Source organism: Ursus maritimus, unplaced genomic scaffold, assembly GCF_017311325.1.
Source record: "Ursus maritimus isolate PB19 unplaced genomic scaffold, ASM1731132v1 scaffold_27, whole genome shotgun sequence".
Classification (NCBI taxonomy): domain Eukaryota; kingdom Metazoa; phylum Chordata; class Mammalia; order Carnivora; family Ursidae; genus Ursus; species Ursus maritimus.
Window position 1 is genome coordinate 9,776,889 of NW_024425230.1, and position 22,164 is coordinate 9,799,052.

The 22,164-nt window shown below is 48.8% G+C and overlaps 1 protein-coding gene across 3 annotated transcripts in view; it reads left to right on the forward strand.

Annotated features, from left to right (window-relative positions):
• The window catches only part of TTC23 (tetratricopeptide repeat domain 23), a 93,473-nt gene that overhangs the window by 64,023 nt on the left and 7,286 nt on the right, over positions 1-22,164 (forward strand). For all 3 annotated transcript variants that reach the window (XR_567649.2, XM_008687596.2, XM_008687597.2), the window contains exons 8-9: positions 9,448-9,575; positions 14,063-14,212. Coding sequence is in view for 2 of the 3 variants with exons in the window: in XM_008687596.2 (XP_008685818.1) it covers positions 9,448-9,575; positions 14,063-14,212 (278 nt within the window). In the remaining variant the exon portion in view is untranslated. The remainder of the gene's footprint in view (positions 1-9,447; positions 9,576-14,062; positions 14,213-22,164) is intronic.

Consider the following 22,164-nt stretch of genomic DNA (forward strand, 5'->3'; position numbering starts at 1 on the left):
CAAAGACCCTCTTTGCCTAGAGGGACTCCCATTTGCTAGCATCTCAGCTAGTTAAAAAAAAAAAATGTATGGATTGGATGAGGACCCATAGAACTTGTGTCCTGAAATGTTTTTTCCCTCTAGCTGCGAGGTCAGGCCACTCGGCTTTGCATGATTCACGGAATCAGACAATCCAAATATATATATCCATACCTACATTTGTATTTTCATGTTTAAGAATAAATATAGTGTGGGTATTGTAAATTGAGAATAACAGTGATTCCATAATAAGATCTGTGAGAATGCAATGACCTCGCACAGTAACAATAGTAGTAACAGCTAATGCTTGCATAGTGCGTAAGGCCATGGTTCTAACCAGTTACATTTATTAACTCAGTTAATCCTCACAACTTCTCCATGAGGTTGGCATAAGTACTTCCAGTTTCTGGTGGAGAAACCAAGGCACAGAGAGATTCAGTAATTTCCCCAGGGGTGCATAGCCAGGGAGTAGCAGATTCTTGACCTCCTTGTTACATTAAAAGGGCTGCACACGACCCCGCCTTTCCTTCCTTGCCCCACCTCCTCCCCTTAGGCCTGCGGAGGAGTCTGTGGCATTTGGGACAGAGAAAGGACTAGAAGAGCAGAGGCAGCTCAGAGAGATGGGTTGGGAGAGCCGGGGGCCAGGGGCCAGTGCAGGAGCATGCACAGGTTCTCAGCTCCCCCTCTGTCTTTGGTGCCTGAACCCTGCAAGCTGACTTGCTGGTCAGAAGTTGAACTATAGAAGGAGTATAAAGATGGAAGAAAACTTCCCCCAGGAGCAGGGAGCTACAATTGGCTTTACAAACCAGGGGAGCGGGGGTCACTTCTGCTTGAGGCTTAGTGGCTCGGTTGCTAGAAACATAGGCAGCAGGAATCATGGTAATAACGTTACCCCGGACAATTAGTCTCAGGAGTCGAGCTGGCCTTGTCTGCAGATGCTGGAACTCTCACACACGTGCTCACTTAATCTTTTTCGCAAGCCTGAATTTTACAAGCGAGCGAACACAGCCAGCTCCCCATCCCTGCCCATTCCATCTGTCTGTATTCTGTCTACTCATTGCTCTACCCAAAAAGGACACAGTCCTTCTCCATCTGTAGGGTGCTTCTAGACAAGCCCTTCTCGGGCTCAGCTTCTGTGAATCAGAAGACACTGGAAATGGCTGGCACCATGACGCCATTAGGAAGAATGTTTACTGAAGCCTTAAAGGCGAGTCAGCACGAAGCAAGGTTGGGCAGTGAAACCGTAGGATCAGAACAGCTGTTCTTTGGGCAGCAACATGAACCTGGGAACAGGTGTAGAGAGGAGCACCAGGCCTCGTCCCTAAGGCCTCAGACCATCTAAATGGGCACATCAGAAACGAACACAAGCAACGAGGAACCCCAAACTCTTGCTACTGTGTTTACCAGTTTGAAAGCTGTATCTGTCACAGTCCTGGTTCCCTTGGTGGAGAACGTGGGTTAGGCTGTGGAAAATGAACTGACTGTCCAGCGTTGGGAGATCCAGTTTGTTCCGGCTTTTACCCACAAAGCCTCAGTGTGGGGGTGTGGGCCCAGGGGACCCGTGTTACAGGCATGGAGTTGGCATGCCTTGGGAAGCAGGAATGAGCCGGGCCCCACCCAGCCAGGAGCTGCAGTGGGACTGGGCAGGTGCCTTCCCACCATCTTTCAGGGAGCCTGGACATTCATGTCATCTCTCTCTGTTACCCCTTCACAGGCCAATGCCCTCACGGTGGGAATGAGGGAAACCCACCCAGGCCTCTGCTGCCTCCAGAGAGGAGAAAGGAAATGGGGGAATTTGGAACTTATCTTTGACAGCTAAGGGGAGCTAAGGAGAGACCACCTCCCCCCTAACACACACACACACACACACACACACACACACACACACTGGTTGGCTTTCACCCAGGATGGCAGGACTGTGAGCTGGACTTTAGTCCCTTTGAGTTTGGAAATCCCAGCCAGATCTCCTGGGAGCAAATCTGCATGTTGCACCCAATGCCAAGGAAATCCGCAGGCATGGAGACCTCAGCTCTGCCTGCCTGTGCTTAAACCTGTCTGCACAGAGTACAGATTTTTTTTTTTAAAGAATCATTAAAGAGAAAAATTTCTCATTTGGGGATTCTCCATAGCCTGCTCGCTAAATGCCCTTTGAAGGCATTGCCCTCCGACAGACAAAACGCCACTGTCCAAGGAGCTAGCGTGTTTCAGGCTCCACGCTCAAGCGAATCCCTTCGCTCTGTGCCTTTCCTGCACTCCTTATGCAGACAAAACTGCCCTAGAAGTCACGAAGGACTGTGATTGCATAAGGACTTCCAATTCGGGCTCCCGGAATGTCCCTAACCTGAGCCTGGCCCGCCTCCCGGAGCAGCCATAGACAAACTTGGTATTAACAGCTCTCCCAACCCTGCTAAGTGTTCAGGGCATTGGCCTTGTATTTATAACTCTTCTCCTAAAGGATATTAAAATGAAATAGGCAGAAGCCAAGTACATTTCAGTGTAAACCTTTCAGAGCCAGAGCCTGCCGAGCACGGGTGGCCTTGTTTGGAAGTGGCTCCGTCTGCAGCCTGGGCTCTGTAGGGTCCGGACCCAGCAGGATGGAAGGGGCCCCATCAGAGCCATGGGGGCTGGGGGTGGGATCCCTGGCCATAGGGACCAGACTCATAACCGTGGGGTCCGTTCCCAAGATGTAATTCCCCATGCATAAAGATAGATAGAGCGATTGATCGATCGATCTCCCTGGCCCCCACTTATCCTAGGCTTTCCCCATATTTTGCCCACTAGACATAAAATATCTAAGTACCTGAAGCCGGGCATTGCCTCTTGATGAAGTCTCGTGTTTTATATACCTCCATGATCCTGCCTTTTCTCAACTCCCCCTCCTGTGGCCTTCCTTCTCAGCCTTGCCCCTCTGCTGGGTCCTACCCCACCCCCAGCCCACACCCCACCCGCCGGGTTATTGGTTCTCCTCGGGCCCTGTGTGTCCCGTGGAGACAAGATGTCAGACAGGCTCTGGAACACACACACGCCCAGCCCCAGTGGACTCCTGACAGGTAACCTGGCCATCCGGAAGCAGCCATAGTCAGGTGGCCTTCACCTGCCCAGGGCCCTCCTCGGCTCCCTGGCTGTCTCCCTCGCCCCACCTCCAACCTGGGGAGGCCTCCCGGTGGGGTTTGTGGTACAGCCCTGCTGGTGGAAATGAGTGTAAGCCACAGCTGGCCGCACCCACCCACCTCTCTCCCTTCCTCCTCATTCTTCCCCTCGCCACCTTCCTTCCTCCTCAGCCTTCCCAAACCCCCCTTGAGCCCCATGTGCTCTGAGAGAACCTTCCTCAGCTCCTAGGCAAGGCCCATTTCTTGCTACAAAATGCCCAGCCAGCCTGAGCCTGGCCTGCCTCTGAGCTCCACAAGCAGGTCTCAGCATCCGTGCTCTGTGCTCTGAGGGCCAGGTGAGGACGGGGAAGCTGCAGAGAGCAAGTGGTGGGTGAGGCCAGAGAAGAACCCTTACCCTGTCTCCCACCGTCTAAAGACAGAAAGCTCTGGAAGCTACCTTACTGCACATCCCATCTAGAGGACCGAGGGCCAGGGCGTGTCCAGGGTCACTGTGCAAGTTAGAGGCAAAGCATGGCTTAGACAGAGGCCAGGCACGGCCGACTTAACCACGCTCCAGAACCAGGGAGTGAGTGACACTGTCCCCAGAGGTCCAGGGAGCCCAGAGGACGGACAGGCGGGGGCTGCAGGGTGGCCGCTCTTGGGGCCCGCAGAGGATTAGAAGGGGTGGCCTCTTCCTCTCCCCAACTCTGTGCTGTTGGTCTCTCTTCGTGAAGGAACAGCCTGGGAGAAACTGAAACCTCGTCAAGCCTTGCTTACAGACTGCCTTTCATCTTTGTGTCTGAGAACAAAGTCTGTGGCTTCACTCCTCTGCTAGGGAGGAAGAAGTGCGTGCCTTCGGGGAGAGCCAGTTTTTCACTCTCCTGTTGGCTGATGATTTGTGTTCAGAACGTCCCAGAAAAGCCTATGGTATTTATACCCTGACTTGGCTTCAGAAAGGATTCTTAGGGCAGCTTCTGAAAAACATATATACTTCACCAACAGGTAATGGGGGCTGGAGGCTGCTGGGTACCTGACCACAACTGGGTGGCCACTACTGGGTGGGACTGTGAGTGGTGGGGACGTGGACATGGCATCAGCTTCCTGGCAAGGATATTGGAGGCAGGCAGATCCCCACGGTGACCGAGCCCCTTACCAGGCCTGTGTGAGCACTTCATGTGTGCTCTCCCATGCAAGCCTCACCCAGCCTGTTGCCATCTTGGTCACCTCACGCTCCTGATGCAAACCTACCCCCCCAGAGATGGCCTTGGACTTCCTGGGATCACCCAGCTAGTGAGTGGCAGGTGTGCCACTCCCAGAAGCCATGACCCCAGTAGGGTCTAAATGGGTCCAGTCTGTTTGTTTGCTGGGCGATGGAGCTCCTCTGAGGTAACGCCAGGCTAGATTCCCTGCGGTCCTTAATGCTTTTGCTGTGAGTGCTTTCCCAAGACTGTTAACAAAGGTAATTGTCACATTGTACACGCAGGCATCCCTCTTAATGAAAATTGTCCTCACTGTTCAGCTCTTGCCTTAGGACAGCCTCAAGAAAATGAGCCCAGAGTTACTGGAATTTGTTTTAGTTAAAAAGCCTCCTAACCTCCAGTGTGTCAAAATGTAAGCCCGTATTCCTCTTGCTCTTTGAACGAAGCCTGTTTTGTTTCTTGCGGGGGGTGTGGGCTTTGCCTGTATATGAACCTAGAGACAGAACAGAGTCTGGCTGGGCCTCCAGGAGACATTAAGCCCCCCTGCCCACCGGGCCACACTGCCTCCCTCGCACGCACTCACAGACAGCCTAAACATTGTGTTGCAGTGGAAATGGGAGAGGACTCCTGGCCTTGCAACACCTGTGCCACCAGGGCTCAGATTCACAAGCTAAGTCATGCTTCTGTGCTTTAGAAAATGACCTCATCTTCTGCCACGGCCACAGGCATCAGGTTGCGGATGATTCTAGAAGAGGTTTTTAAAGTTGGGGGTGGCCATTGTAAGCGCACTGAAATGGCTGGCTCTGTGTGAAGCCACACCTGGCCTCAGGGCACAAGGTCCATGCTGGCACGTGGCATGTCCCCACCCTGCCTGACCTTCCATCTCTCATCCCCAGTCGCTTGTCTGCCGTGGACTTCCGGGGAGGGGGTGCCTACCCCCCGAAGAACAAACTCATCAGGGAGTCACTCCTTAGCCGTAGTCACAGGACAGGTTTGCTCTCCCCACGGAGGTTGATCATGTGGTTTCCAGTTCAGAAACCTAATTTGGGAGGTAGACAGGTGATTGAAATATGTCAGGGTCTTGCAGTAAAGTTTTCCTATATCCCAGGTAAAGAGTAGTTTCAAATTTAGAGACGGGGAAGGCACCCACAGTGGATGCCCTTCACCTTCCCCTGTTCCCAGATTCAAGGCTCTTCTGATCTACGAGGGCCCTGACAGGATGCCTGACATGTGGCCAACTTATACAGGCCACCAGCTGTCAGAGAAGCCCTCCCCCGCCCTCACGCCGTCTGACTAGCGACCTTGCAGGCAGCAGCTTCAGAGGGCAGATTCCAGGGCAGGGCCCGTCCCCGACATCCCACTACCACACCTGGCTTGTGTTCACTTCGGGAACCCCGCTGCCTTAGTTTCTGTAATATATCCCTTCCTCCCTCCCCTCCCTTCCTTCTTCCCTCACTCTCACTCGCTCTTCCAGAAATCCACGTGTGCTAACAAGCATCCTCTTTGGAAAGTACGACTAGGCCTCCCTGAGTTAGAGGTTGAGCCATTTACGCACTAGTTTGAGTTAGGCCAAGCAGCTCCCTCTCCCCCAGCATCTCTGTGAGATCAGCTACGCTGAGGGAAAAGAGCAGGTGGCACTTGGGTCGAGGGGACCGGCTTAAATGGGGTGCTTTGTAGGGGGGCAGTTGGTCAGCAGGTGACTGCTGGGGGAAGGGATGCTACGAGGTGGGAAGACATTACAAGGGGGCTAGAAAGGTATCCTCTGTGTCCGAGAGACCAGCTCCTTAGGAAGGGGAGGGAAACGCTTCCCATCCCTTTTGCCTCCCCCTCTATCTGAGTAGGGCACCACTTCTACCAAAGCCCGGGGTCTGAAACTAGTCCCTGCTTGTCCAGCCCCAACTCATTCCTACGCGATCGACCACTGCCAGTCTTTGTGGTAAGGGCTCATCTCAGGGGAACAAGGTTGAGACTCAGAAAGACTGTTAGTCTTAAAGAAGGGCTCAGTTGCATTCTTGGGTTAATTCCCAATTAGACAGGAAATTAAAATAGCAAGAGTACTCCACTTGTGAATATCCTTGTTAATTTTTAGACCTGGAATGTTCATCTCTGTAATGCTTTTAAAATCAACAACATAAACGCCACATCATCCCCACATTTGCTGCCATGAGATTATCAGAATAGCCAGAATTAATACTTAGTTTGAGCATTAAACCTGTAATGCCCTCTCCCATGAGTCTGCTACAAGTAAAGAGATTTTCTACTTGGTAGAATTTTCTCGTACCAAGAGAAAATTCTGAGTAAATACCCTAGAAATCCACCTGCTGGTCTAGCAGTGGACAGAGCCCCACTGAAAGAAAGCAACAGGGGACTCTGGTTCAATCACCTTCTGTCTCGCTACAAACACCGGGGGGGCAGCAGGCACTGAGACCTCTCCAGGAGACTTTGTCTCACCGCAGAATTCCTGCTTCTGCCCGGCAACTGCCTTGGTTCCAAGCAAAGTAGATCTTGCAGAGAAATGAAGCTTACTTGTTCTCAGACCTAACTGTCCTCTTGGTTGACTAGCTTCGATAGACACATCGCCGGGTGTCCCCTCTCTAAAACAGATCACATGGAGTGTACTCGAATCATTTCTTGAGACCCCAGCATGCCCAGTGTGAATTTCAGGTGTTCTCGGAACTCTCAAGGTGTGCATGGGGTACAGATGAGCCCCATCTTCCGTGCCTTTTGACCACTGTGTTTTCATAGTGCTGCTGTCCTCTTAATGCCTTCATGTCCACCTCTGCTTCCGGTGTCCCTGCTGGTCAGCCTGGCATGGGCAAGAGAGGTCCATGACCATGATCTTCAAAGCTGTCCCTGAATTCACACAATAACCATTTATGGAGCACGGACTAGGTGTTAGGCATATCCTCAGTTGTTATATGCATGAACCCATTTACTCCTAACAACCCTATAAAGAAGGTGCTAGTGTCGTGTCCCCCCTTTTCGGAGGCGGGCATTGAGGTCAGGGATGTGGCGCACGCAGCTAGAAGGCAGCAGAGCTGAAGCCCGAACCCGGGCTCCAAGTGCAGCGTCAGGAACAGCTGACCCAATTTCTGTTCCTGCGTGACTTCTGGAGTCCTGCGTTCATGTGGGCGTCTTTGGAAGCACTGGCACTCACGTCGCAGTATGAGAAAAATGGATTCAAGGGGTGATCCTTTGGAAAAGGTATTAAAATAGAGAAAACACCAGCTGGTTTAATCAAGAAAATAGCAAGGACGCACAAATAGAAAATTGGAGGTGATAGAGGGGAAATAAGCAAATGCGGAGCAAATGTAAAGACGCAGGAAATTAGGTTTTATCTTTTTGCTCGTGTATGTTTGCACCACACGATGCATGTGAGATTTCCAAGAGGAAATGCCCGGTCGGCCGCCGTGTACAGCCACGCTCGTTCATTCGTGTGTTACCATTCATTTATGGACGCTCCTGTGCGTCAGCAGCAGAGTTGAATAGCTGAGACAGAGCCCGTGTGGCCCCCCCGAAGCCTAAAATATTTACCACGTGGTCCTTCACAAAAGAAGTTTGTTGACCCCTCTGCTGGAGCCCTGTGATTTCTCCAGTTTCAGACCCGTTCCTAGTTAATTCCTCGGTTCAGAATTTCCAGACTAAGCAGTGATGAAGATTCAGACCTCACACGTGTGCCTGCCCCATATTCTGTGGCCCTGTCTCAGATGCGATTGTTCTAGCCATGGGTGGCCTCTGGTGGGACAACTGTGAGGCCTCACCTCGGACCAGTACAATCGCTTTTATCTCTATTGTAGGGATTCCTGACTGTGTTAGTTTCCTTTTGCTGCACAACAAATGATGATTGCTTGCACCCATTTATTAACTCGGTTCCGTAGGTCAGAAGTCTAGCCCTGTAAGACTGGCTTAAATCGAGCTCAGGCTGAAATCAAGCTGTCAGCCTAAAAGCAAGCCGCCAGCCAGCTACATTCTCAGCTGGAGCACGGGGTCCCTTTCCAAGCTCATTCCTGTTATTAGCAGAATTCACTTCCTTTCGGTTGTAGGACTGAAATCCCCATCTGCTTGCTGGCTATTGGCCAGGGACCTCTCTCGGTGCCTACAGGCCACTCTTGGGTCCTTACACCATGGTTCTTTCCATCTCACCAATGGAGAACCTCCTTGTCAAATCCCTCTTATGCTTTGAATCTCTCTCTGGCTGCCTTTGCTGCTACCAGCTGGCGAAAACTCGGCTTTTAAAAGGCTCACGTGAGTTGGTTAAGCCCAAGGGATAATCTCACTTCCTTAAAATCAACCACGTCATTTCACGTCACCTCATCCCAGGAGTAATATCTCATCATATCAGCAAGTTCTACGCATCATCACAGGGGAGGGATTAGACCAAGGTGAGGGGAATATGGTGCCATCCTAGAGTTCTGCCTACCACACTGGCGTTTTCTAGAGCCTCTAGTCCATCTTCCTACCACGCCCAGTCCTCGGGCCTCCTCTCTAGTCCTCACCCTTGTAGAATATACCTGTTTTCTAATACCCTCATGGACCATTCAGTTTCAGCCCCACTCACTGCTCCAGCTTCTAGTTCCTTCTTCATTTTCCGTACCTGAGGTTTGCTTTTTCTCACTTTCAAGGTTGGCATATGTTTAAAAATATGTTTATTATATTATGACCGGTATGTTTATGTGTTTGGAATGGTTGGGTTTCTTCCTTCCGTGGCATGTCAGCCATATTTTCCCAAATTTTCAGGTTGTAAAACTAGGTTCTTAGATAACAGAGTCCATTAAAGTCAGTGGACCCTTGGAGCCACCTCAGTGAGCAGCACCAGACTTATAGGAAGAATTAATGGTTAATCAACCTGAAAACGTTACCAGCGTGTTCGGGTCTGGGGAATATTTTCCCCGTTTGCATTAGCTTTGCTTAACGTATTGCTGGGAGAGCTAAAATGTATGAAAACCCAGGAAAGGAAATTGTAAATTGCCGTATCCTTCTGAGACCTAAACCTTTTCTGAAAAACAGGCAGATTAACTAGGTCCTCTTGTCTAAATACTTATTACTTTCACGCAGCGCACCACCACTAAAAGCATATTTACCCTGTTTCCGCTTCAACTCTGCAAGCACTCTTCAAATGTCATTGTGCCGCTTTTCTTCAGATGTGGCTGAGCGGTATTTTGAAGAGAGCATGGCTAAGCTTAAGGATGCTGAAGGGACGGGAAAAGCCAAATTTCTTTCCATTCAAGATGACTATTGCCGTTTCCTACAAGTCACTGGACAGAAAGAGGTAAGTGAGTTTGGACCGGAGTTGACTGTTGACATGAGTTGATATGCAAAGGGCTACCCCTTCGCTCTGCAAGCATCCGTGAAGCCTCCTATGTCCGAGGCATGTGCCGGGCTCCCGCGGGGACAGGGATGAATAAAGCCAGGTGGCCTCTCTTGGGCAGCTCCCAGATACTCAGTCTTGGGAAATGAGAACTATTTATAAGAATGTAGATGCCATGCCCCCCCCAAAGGATCCTAAAAAACTAGAAACCTTGAAAACCCAGAGGTTTTGTCTTGTATGTCTCACAATACCTTCAACGTGATCTGGATTCTGCCTCTTATAGCCTGTGGTTCTGGCTGGGATAGAGGGTGGCAGTTAACAGGCCTGATTCCTCTCTCCTTATTTTGGGTTGTGGATGGAATGTACATTTCTAATGAGAGCTCCATAGCACAGAAGTTACAGCTCACAGTCCTTTGAACCATACAAGCATACTTTTTTATGGCTTGTAAAAATGGAACAAGACCCAGAGCTTATATTCACTGGTAATTAAACCCTTGGGAACGTATTCCATGCAAAGCCTAACAGCTACCAGAAAGCCACTGGCTGTGGCTTGATTTATATAGATTTTTTTTTTCAACTGAATCTATCAAAGCAAATCTTTGAGATGAAAAGCTTGCATTTCTTATTCTGTCGACCTCCCCCACAGCTCTGTCCTAGCCTTTAACCCCCCACCCTTCTCTCAGTTGATAAGACCTTAAGGAACATGGGGTTTTGGTTTGGATGCACGCATGTTCCTCAGGCCAAAGTTGGACTACAGTAACCATAACAAATGAGTTTCCATAAATTCCTGGATCACCTAACTAAGTAGAAAGGGGCCTTCCAGGGCCCTCAGCTTCCAGAATACCTGGAGAAGTTCTATGGAGAGTGCTCAGGTCAGAAGTCTGGGGGAGGAGAGGGGGAACCTGCCCACATCATGCCTTACCCCTTCCTGCTCCTCCGTCATCTTTACCTCCAGGACGTACTGGCTATCATGTCCACCTCTGCCAGTCATCACCTCCTGCCTGGACCACTCAAACAGACTCTGGTCCCCAGCTGCCTTTTCCACGCTTCCCTTTTTTCCTCATCCATTCTGAATAAGGAAGCGATGGTGATCTTTTCAAAACACAGGGCTGATCAGTGAACCCTATTTGCAAAATACTCCAATGGCTTCTCAGGGCCCTGAAAATAAATCAGAATCTTGTATGTCTCACAATACCTTCAACGTGATCTGGATTCTGCTGACGTTTCCGGTCCCATTTTCCCCCCTCCCCCAGTCTGTTGCGGCCACATTGACTTTTCTAATCCTCACTTCCGGGAAGTGCCAGCTTTCGTTTCCTGCTCTCGGAAGGCTCTTCCTCGCAGATGTCCTGGTTGATGCAGATCCATCTTTGAGGACTCATCAGCTTGCCTAATTCCTTTCCCCAGTCATCATTAGATTCTTCCCATTATTGTTCATCATAGAATCCTTTGTGACATAATAATAGGATAAGGGGTGCTTGGGTGGCACAGTCGCTTGAGCGTCTGACTCTTGGTTTCGGGTCAGGTCATGATCTTGGGGTCGTGAGATCGATCCCCATGTCGGGCTCCGTGCTGAGTGCAAAGTTGGCTTGGGATTCTCTCTCCCTCTGCCCCTCCCGCTCATGCTCTCTCTCTCTCTCTCTCTCAAATAAATAATTAAAAAACAATATATAAGCATGGTACAGGAATACTGTAACAATATAATGAGAATAGTTAGCTGTGTGTGGCTGTGTACTCTCTCTCCCCTGACTGGACCGGATTCCGTGAGAGCAGGGACCCTCTTGCTGGTGGTGGGGAGCCGTGGGCAGATGGGTGGGGGGGTGCTTGGCTGTGGGTCGCCTTACTGGTCTGGCTGCCACACGTCCTTATCTGGCTTCCTGCCCTGGTGTCTGTCACCGATGCCAGACTTCACCACCCTCACCCTCGCCCTCGCCCTCGTCACCCAAATCAGTGGTATTGAACTAAAGATGTACCTCGCTCCCTTCGGCCTCCCTGGGAGATTTTAGCAAACTGGCTCTTTTTGTTCGGTCCCCTCCAGCCCTTCTGGTGCCCTGGTGAGAACAGAAGAAGCTGCGTCTTCCTCGGGCGCATGCGGCTCGTGCCAGAGCACATTGCTTGGAGAGCGGCGCACAGGCTGGCTTTCAGCCGTCCTCGCTCTCCTGCCCTTGTGCATGACACAACCCACTCAACCAGACGTGGCGGCCTGGCACAGTGCTCACCCTGGCTGCAGCCCTCTCCCTGTGGGTTCTCGCAGGCGTTGGCCAACAAGGCTGGGCCCGAGGACAGTCCCAGCCTGAGCACGACCCTGTGCTCAGACCACCCCCGATGAGATCACAGCCCGTACGTGGGCTAGAACCCTGCCCTAGCAGGAAGGTGATCTTTGGGAAGGAAAATGCCTTTTAAGGTAAAATGTAAGTGAGGGGCACTCCTCCACAGATTAAGACTCTTGTGTGGGTTTATCATCTAGTTTCCTGCCCAAGAACCTTCTGCTTTCTTTCCTGCTTTCCCGCTAAAGAAACTTCTCCAGCTTCTTATTCCGCGTAAGAAAATCCAAACTCCCGCGCCTGGCACGAGAGCCCTCCACCAACCACCAGCCCGGCCTGTGACTCCCGCCTCATCTCCCCCTGCTCCCCTTCCTACTCCCTGTGCTGCAGGCAGATGAGCCCGCTGGCTGGCCTGCCCTTCTCCCACTGCACCCCGGGGCTCCCAGTTTCCCATGCGCCCTCTCCTCAGCCCACCCAGGTCCTATTTTTCCTTCCTTCCTCTCCATTAAGCTCTTCTACCTCTCACAGACTGACGCCGTCTCAGTTTCCTCCCATGTGACGTCGCTTCCATTGCCGTCTCCACCTGCCGTTCAAGTTCACGCACATCGCTCTCTAGTTTCCGCCATCGGGCTAGAAATGGCATTGAAAGCCTCATTTAGCAAAAAGAGTCTGGCTCTTCTTTCCATCATTGGCTCCTCAAAACCTGACAACCAATTTCCGTGGACAAAGTGCCAAGCCCAACTCCTGCACCTTGCCAAACCCTTGCTCACAGATGCCGGGGGGGGGGGGGCCATGATGGGCTTCGGCATCGGGCAAGTCCCCCACGCACCGAGGTAGGTCACACACTTCGCAATTTACAGTGTCTCTGCTCTTAGGGTGATTCCATCTTTCCACGAAGAAGTTGTTTCTGCGTCATCAATGCCTTCACTGTTCCACACCCCATACCCCACCCCTAGCACTTAACTCATATTATTGCCCATAAACTGAGTACAGCTTTGCCAGCTCCTTCTGTCTGGGGAGGGCTTATCAGGATGCCTTCGGGGCCATTTGGTGGAGAAGCCCTTTAACTGGTTCCAGCCTTATTTGGCTCTCAAATTCAGCATTTGTGTTCCGTAGCCGTAATCATGCTTTCATGAAAGTACAAGACCGTGGAAGAATTGCCGCAGAAATGTGGGGGATGGACAGGCAGGGCTTTCCCTCTGCACGTCTTGGGATCTGACTGAAGAGATTAATGTCAGAAGATCCTGGTTTCTGACCAACTCATGTTTTTTATTCCATGTTGGTGTAAAGAAATCTGATAAACCAAGCAAAATGTCAAATATATTTAATTTTTTGCCATGTTAGAATGTTTGCTTTTGGTTTCCTAAACTATTTCTTATGAAAAATAGAAAGCCCTGGAATATATTCTGGATGTTTTGAAGTCCGTAAATTGCCAGGAAACTCTAATTTTCACTTACGTAAGAACATCACTGTGCACAGAGGGAAAAGAGCCTGCAACTGAAAAGGATTGAAATTACAGGCCGGGTTCAGATCCTAGGTCTGCCACTGGGGAGCTCTCTGATCCTGAGCCACTTTCTCTGCTGCTCTGTGCCTCAGTTTCCTCCTCTGTTCAGTGAGGATTAACACTGTACTTACCGAAAGGAGACAATTAAATGAGCTCACGCAGGGAAACTCTTCAGCCCAGTTCTTGGCACATAAAGGACACAACACGTTGGCTTCTGATCTTACTACTCGGCTAAAATGAATTCCTGTAATACCTCAGGTGGCTTTGTTCTCCGGGTGTCCTTCCTGCATTCTGTCTCCATAGGTAATACCTCCCTGCCCCCATACATGCTGTTTCCCGTGTCCCTGTTTAAAGAGGAAAGTAGGCTCAGCTCACGAGACACTACCCAAACCCAAGCCCTGAAAAGTGAAAATACACAGCAGTTACATTGTTTCCCTTTTTTTTTTTTTAAAGATTTATTAATTTATTTGAGAGAGAGTGTGAGTGGTGGGAGGGGCAGAGGGGGAGAACTTCCGAGCAGACTCCTGCTGAGTGTGGAGCCCGACCCGGGGCTCGATTCCATGAGCCGAATCCAAGGGCCTGAGCCACCCAGCCGCCCCCAGTTACATCACTTTCTTAAGGGGCGTTGATCTTAACAGCCTTTGAACTTTCTAACCAGGCTGTACCCTTTATTCCTTTCACAGAGAGCAACCTCAATCCTGAGAGAGTCCCTGGAAACCAAAGTGGCAGTGTTTGGTGATCTCAGTCCCGAGGTGGCGGAGACCTACCGGCTGTTGGGTGGGGCCGACCTGGCGCAGGGGAACCACCGTGGGGCCCACAAGAAACTGAGGAAGGTAAAGCTGGAGCCAATACTAACGTGGAGAGAACTCTCCCCACGGGGCACTTTCTCTCCCTCCACCACGCTGTTTTTAAGTGAAACTTTTATCCGTGGCTGATTTAGGTAAGATGACATCACTTCTGCAGTCAAGCTAAACCAACGCTTTTTGGATAAACAATACAGAATCCTCCTATACACATATGTTGTTAAATGAATTATCAATGATTTTTTTACCATGCAGATATTTTCACATTTTTGCCTAGGGCAATTTATCAATCTTTAATTGTACTCTTTATGTACAATCGGTTTACGGAGGAATTCTCGAATTCTTGTGTGTGTTCTTCTAGTATATATATGTTTGTTTCTTTTTAAATCTGGGGTTTGTTTGTGTGGCAGGTGTGACGTAAGGATCTAATGTTATCTTTTTTTCAAGTGGCCGCCCAGTTGCCCAGCACCGTTTTATCAAGAGCCCATCCGTGCTCCAGTGATTTGAGAAGAACGCTTTCATCATGTACTACACTTCTGTATATACTTGAGTGGATTTCTAGATTTCTATGTTCTTCCCTTTGTCTTTTTGTTTATTCAAATTCCAGTGCCTCATTGTCTTATTTATAGAGATTTCATAGCATGATTTAATAGCTGGTAGGACTTGACTCCCCTCATGGTTTTTTAATCTCCCAAGAGTATCAAGTTTTTAGACATTTTTGCATATTTATTTTTCCACATGAATTTTAGGATCAATTTGTCTAGCTCCATAGGAAGTTTGGTGGTATTTTTTGGAGGATCGTGTTATTTATAAGTTTACTTCCGGAGGACTGACGTCTTTTATGATATAGTCATTCTACCCCAAAACAAGGGATGTCTTTATATTTGCTCATGTCTACTTATGTATCGTTCAAGCACATTTTAAAGTGTTCTTTATATAAATTCTGCACATTTCTTCGTAGGCTGATGTCTAAGCATTTCCTCTTCCTTAATGCTGTTATAAATGGAGTTTTATCTAGTATTATATCTTTTGACTGTTTGTAATGTGTGTATGTGCATGCAAACTGTTGGTTTCTCTCTGTTATTTTTTGTTTTTCTAGCTTGCTTAATTCTTTTCTTGTTTAATTTGAGCATTAGTCCTTTCAGGTTTTTCAGGTGTACTATTACATCATCTGGAAATACTTTTACTTTCTGTTTTCCAATTCTTATGCCTCTGATTTTTCTTGTCTAATTGCATTGGCTCATACCTCTAGTACAATAATAAGTTATGGTGGAGATAATAGGCATCCTTGTCTTGTTCTGATCTTAGTGGAAATGCCTCTAGTGATTCTTCATATAGTAGATGCTGGCTTTGGACTAAGGTTTATATGTTTTATCATAATAAGGAAGTATCCATCAATTTCTATTTTCATGACTTTTTTTTTTATTAGAAGTAAGTGCTGGATTTTATCAAAGGCTTTTTCAGCATCAATGGAAATAATCATAATCATATGATTCTTGTTAGATCACTTAATATGGTTTATCTTATTATAATAGTGAACCAACCTTGCATTCCTGGAATAAATCCCCTTAGTCATATTGAACTATTTTCTCAGTACAATGTTGATTGTGTTTGCTAACATTTATTTGGGGTATTTTGCACCAGTATTGGTAAGTGATATTTGTTTAAGTAACAATGTAATATTTTCTTCATAAAAATAATTTGGAAATTTACCTTTATTTTCCATGCCTAAAGGAATTTATGCAGTACTAAAACTAGTCTTTAAAGGTTTGTACCTCCTGTGAAGCTCTTTAGGTCTGGTGCTTTTTTTGAATGGCAGGGATTTCTTGACAATCTTCTCTATTTCGCTATAAAAAATTGCTCTGTTGAAGCTTTCTATTACTGATGAGGTCATTTTAGGAAACTGTATTTGTCTATTTCACTATTGTTTTCAGATTGATTTGCATGGACATTTGCAAAGTAATCTCATGAATTTTTTAAATTTCTACTTTTTTCTTAGTTATCTTCCCATTGTAATTTCTTCATTTTATATTTGGATTTCCTCACTTTTTTCATTGAGTTAGTGGTTTGTCTATTTTGTCAGCTTTTCAAACTCCATACGTCAATTGCCTTCCTATTCTGTTTCACTAATTTCTGATTTTATCTTTATTCTTTCTTTTCTTGTGACTTATTTTGTTATACTTTGTTGGAGTTTTTCCTTTTCAAATTGCGAATTGAATTCGTTTTCATTTGTACTGAGATAGTGTTTTAGGCTGTGACTTTTCCTTTTCTTATTGCTTTAAATGCATCTCATAAATTTTGTCACGTTGTGTTTTCATTACATGAATTAGTTTAAAGTGGGGAAAACCTGGGAACCTCTAAGTAACATAACTGACCAAACGAAAAGGATTAACTTTAGTTCTGAGTGGACTGCCCTGTGCGTTGAGCCTTCTTCTCTTCTTATGACTTTTCTGAATCTGTGGCAGAAAGCATCAGGTTTGGTAACATGGGTGGTGCCTATTTTTTAACAAGGTGATGCATACATCTATTACCACATAATCAACGGCAGTTATCAGTCATCTTCAGTGCTCCAGTAGCTGTGCTCAGCAGACCTGGGGAAAAACAATGATCAAGACAAATATGCTTCTTGCCTCCACAAGACTTTCCAGTCTAAGCAGGAAGATATGTTAAACTAATCATTTCTGATCATTTAAACATCATACATGTGCCAAAGACATTATTGAGGGAAAACTGAGGAGGGAAGCTAAGGTGGCAGTTGCCCTGGGTTTCTCCATCCTCTGGTTCTGACCTAATACTTACTGACCCCATTGTTAACACACCCGACACTGTGTTGAACGATTTACATATATTAACTTACTTAAGCCCTATAACAACCCAAAGAGTTGGATACCTCTACTCTGTTTTTTACAAAGAGGGAAACTGAGGCTAAAAGGCGAAGTGTCTCAGCATTGATTGCGAGGTCAGGAGTTGGCGGAGTGGGGCTTTGACACCAAGGACTACGGGGCTATGCTATCTATCCTGTGCTTCACCTTGCACATCTCAGGCTTCTCAGCAAGATTTTGTTTGAACAAGGGCTTCCTATCCTTAAAAAAACACTTGGGAACCAGTGACACAGTGGGGAGAAGGCCAAGATCAGGATAAGAAGGAGTCTTTGGACTGCCACGGACAGAAAACAGTCAAACTAGCTCAGGTATAAAGGGTTATCTCTTGTCTTGTGGTTTCCAGAGAAGGACCAATAGGCAGATGATTAGCAGAGCAGGGTGCAGCTGAGCCTCAGGAGAATGTTCCAGGGCTATCTCTGCCCCAGACTCCTGCCTGCTTCTCCCTCCACATCCTCTTCCTCCTCTGTCATGGCAGTGTCTCCCTTCAAGACGGAGATCATGGCTGCCAGCGCTCCAGAGTTTTACTTCCTACCCCTGTGCCATTTCTCACTCACAGCTTGAAAGATCCTAGGGAAAGGGCGATAGACCTGGCGTGAATCAAGTGCTCACCCTGGATCAATTTGCTGAGGCCAGGGGCTTGGTAGGGTGTAAGAACATGGTGCCCTCAAGGCGGCTGGGTGGCCCAGGTTGGAGATGGTGCAGGAAACACAGTCCCATAGTCAGAAGACCTGGGACAGGGTCCCTACAGCCCTTCCCTGTTTTTGAAGCTTGTGCAATGAGCCCAGTAGGCATGCAGTAGCTTCCTCCCTTGAGAATATTCCAGGCCGGTGAGGAAGTTGCAGACTGTAAACCCCCAACTGTGGTATTAGGTGCTAAGTTCTCCAGGTCCACACTGGGATCTATGGGAGGGAAGGGGCTTCAGGAAGGTGTCCACAGATAAGTAGTCCTGAAAAAGAGTGTAGCCTAGCAGATACAGGGATTCCCAGGTTGGAAATGGGGTGGAAAGAGAGGTTCAGGGACGAGAAAGTGAAGCCTATTTAAGAAGCAAAAACTAGTTAGGGCCGACCATCTGTCGGGAAATCGTGGGCGAAAGACATGGGGGCAAGTCTCTGCAGCCATGTTTGTGGGTTAAGGGGCTGAGACTTGATCCTTTAAGCAGGAGTCCCAAACAATGGCCAGTTCACTGCCTGTGTTTAGTTCATTATAGTTAAGGATATAAGCCAAGTTAAAAATGGTTTTTACAGATAGTCATAAAACGTCATCATTTTACAGGTGATCATAAATTGATTGGAGTATAAGGAACATTAACTGAGCCCCCACTAAGGGAAATCTTACCTGCACCAAAAAAGAAACCCATTCTTCTCCTGAGTAAAACTAGAAGACAAAAATACCTACTCGTAATTTCCTTAATAAAACAAACTCGAGGAAGTTTGCTCTCCCTCTTGTTACGTACATGCCTACACAGTAAGCCTCGATGTTTGTCTCTTGGCCTGCGAAGCCCACAGTATTTACCGTGTGGCCCTTTGCAGAAAATGTTTTCTGAATGTTGCTCTCAGCAGCTGGGAGCCATGAAGGGAATGTTAAGCAGGGCACCACAGGTCTCTATCTGTACTTTGGATTAAAAAAAAAAAAAAATCATATGAGGACAGTGTTGAGAATGGACTGGAATGGGCCAAGAATCAAGGCAAGGCTGCAGGTTTCTCCTCTGTGATATGGCGGTAACAGCAACACCCAGCCTTCCCTCCCCCCACATTGTCCCAGGGATGGAAGGGGGAGGGAAGTGAGGTTGCTTTAGAAAGCGGCAGGATCCAGTGGGGTCCAGGGTGCCACAGAGCAGCAGAAGGAGGAGGAGAGGGCAAGGTTTTCCTGGCTGAGTCACTGCCTGCCCTTGGGAGACTCCACTGTGATTCCTCTTCTGAGGGTTCAGCCTCGCCACTCAACTCTGGGCCGGGGAGGGACCCCAGGAATGGGGGAAGCTGGCAAATAGTAGCAGATGCCCAGGAAACTTGAGCAGGGGCCACACGAACCTTCATGAGGTCCCCACTGTCCCCGGTGGGGCGGAGAAGTTACCACGACCGACCACATGCTCTGGACCAGGCTGGCTGCTGCCCAGGGCGGCTCGTACGTCATTCCTAATCCTCACAGCTCCGCAGGTCACGCCTTAGGAGCCCCGTCTTACCAGTGAGGGGCCCGAGGTGCCTGGAAACAAGTAAGTTGTATATGGGCAGATTCCTCTTAAGTAGGTTCAGCAAGCATAGGGTCTTCAAGCCCGGCATGAGGGTGACCTTCTGAATCCGACTCTGGGGCAGGGGTCGCTGGGGCCCTAGGATCTGCATTTGAGCTTCTGGGGGAAGGTCGAGATCACTGTTCTGGGCCCCACACCCACCGACGGGGCTTAAAATCATCTCAGCCTCCAGAAGCTGTCAGGTTTCATCACTCCCAAAGGCTGCCGTGGAAGTTAGTGAAATTTTTTCCCTCTAGTTTGGCCTCATTAACCCTCAGCCCCGAACACCATGGCTTTGACATTTTAAAGCTGTAGGGCCATTTGCCAGAATGTGGGAAGAAAGGGTTGAAACCTGCATGTCTGTCGGTCATGCGCGCTGTGATCCACACCGTCCTCACTGCCACCTCTCCACGTGTGCCCATCTGAGGACAGGGCTGGCCACGCTGTGAACGCTGGGGCACGCACACAGGACTTGAAACACGCCCTGCACGTCCATCTGCTGCTGAGCCCGACTTTCTCAGTCGCCATACTTAGCACTGGGCTCTGTGGAGCCGGGGGCGGCTTTCTAAAGCCACCGGCCGAGTGTTTCTCTCTTTGTTAGCACAACTACAGCTGTATCCCCCAAGTTTCCAACTTTGGAACAGGAATCCAGTGAACACGGGCTTTTCCAGGTGTGCCCTCCCGTGCTGAATGGCCCAGGCATGGTCCTGTGGGCACGAAAAAACAGGAAGGCACGAGAAACAAAGCAGACCGTGGGATTAAATTACTGAGGGGAAAACCATATTATTGATCTGTTTTTCAAAGGCATCTGCCTGCAGGGCGCAATGGGAGAAATCTGTTGGCTCCAGATGGAAATTTCCACAGCGGAAGTTCCACATGCTTTTGTAACATAGAGACCTGGTTTGATTCTAGGATGGGTATCACAGCCAACATTTTCATCCAGGTGAAAGGCTGCAAAAAAGCATTCCTGAAGACTGTTCCCCAGGTCAGTAGCTTCTCGGGACTCATCCTGGACCCAGTGACAGGGTGAAGTTAGGGTGGCCTCCCCCCTTCATCTGGCCTCCCTAGGAAGTACTGTCATCATCAGGGGTCGGTCCACTGCCTGACTGCTTCACAGCTTCCAACATAAAACATTTCCATGAAAGAATAACATGATATTATGTGACCTCTCTCCAAGAAATTCAAAGCCCACTATGATGAATCGGTTGAAGAAAGGCAGAGGAAAATAGTTTTTCTTCATAGACTGTAGATGAGAAAGCCATCCCTGGAAGGGTCTCATGTGGTTATGGATCAAGACCCTAGACCAGCCATTCCTCCAGCCGGCCAAGCACCCAGAGCCTTCTGGTCGACAGCTGTCTTTTATACATAATTCATGCACTGTCATTCCATCAGTGGACTACTGGGTTTTGCTTTCCCTTTAGCCTGTGTGGTGTTTTCCTGGTTGCCCTGGATACCAGGAAGTCCAGAGCAATTTGGAGTCCCCACACAGCCCCGTGTCAGCCCACACTGTTTTCAGGTGTGGTCTTACTTATTTGTCCTTGATCCTGATTTTCCTAGTGGTCACTGACTAACCCATTCCGGGCTGCAGCAGATCCCCTCCAATCCTTTTTTGAAAGAGAGTAAGGTCATGACATGAATTTCTCATCAAAAAAAATCCTGTTCTTAAAAAGAAAAAAAATCCTGTTCTTCGGTTCAGAAGCACACTTGAAGACATTCCAAGTGCTCCTTACTCAAAGCTGTTTGTAAATTGGTGGATACAGTGTAACCGTGGGAGCGGGTGGTTAAAGGGATCAAGGTCATCCAGTTTTGACCTTCTGTGGGGGAAAGGTGGAGCCTCCCTTGCCTGCTATAGGCTAGGTGGGAATGCGAATTCCAGCCCTGCTGGCCACAAGCTGCCCTGGCGTCACCAGCTGCCAGGAAGAGGCCCCACGAGGGCAGGGCAGCCCCCGCACAGCACCCCTCCACCTTTGCTCTCCCTTAGAAAACACAGTCGGCCCCACACTAGGCTACGTTTGCTGCGGAAAACTCCTCAACTATTAGAACCATTGCTTGTTGAGTGCTCAGTGCCTCCGAAGTTCCTGAACTGGTGTCGGAGTCTGGAGGGCACAGAACTGTGGGTCTGGACAGACCGCCCCGGCCCGAGACTGGCAATTTGTCAGAGCCTCACTAGATGCGGGACAACCATGAGTTTATGGGTGGATGGCCAACAACGGAGGGAAAGGCAAAATCTCCCACATAAATTCAGCATGACCTTAAACCAGTGGAAAGAGTGATGGTCAGGAATGGCTGGTGTGGGTGACGCCTGGGTGGCTCAGCGGGTTAAGCGTCTGCCTTTGACTCATATCATGATCCCAGGGTCCTGGGATCGAGTCCTGCATCAGGCTCCTTGCTCAGCAGGAAGCCTGCTGCTCCCCCTGCTTGTGCGCTCTGTCTCTGACAATAAACAAACAAAATATTTTAAAAATGTATTTTAAAAAAGGGATGGCTGGTGTGACCACAGCTGGCTCAGGAAGAACCTGGGCGGCACGGCTGAGCTCTACATCAGGAGGGAAACAGGCCATGAAAAGTCAGCCCAAAGGGCGTGGCTTGAAGAGGGTCCAGATCTCTTGCTCTGTCTGGCTCCAAAATGGGCGAGTCTGGCTTCTATACAGAAAGCTAGCTGCCTTGACTGACGTGGGTACGCAGCCGGATTCCCCCCAATAGCAAGTCCGGCTGATGTGTTTGTCCTCTAAATATTTGTGTTGCAGTTGTCCTGGAGAAAGATGATGGTAGCTTGCTCCCAGACAGTGGCCAGGGGATGGAGCAAAGTCGTGGGGGGTCAAGGGATGTCGATAAGGGTATAGAAGCCACGCACATGGCAGCTCGGAGGTGAGGAG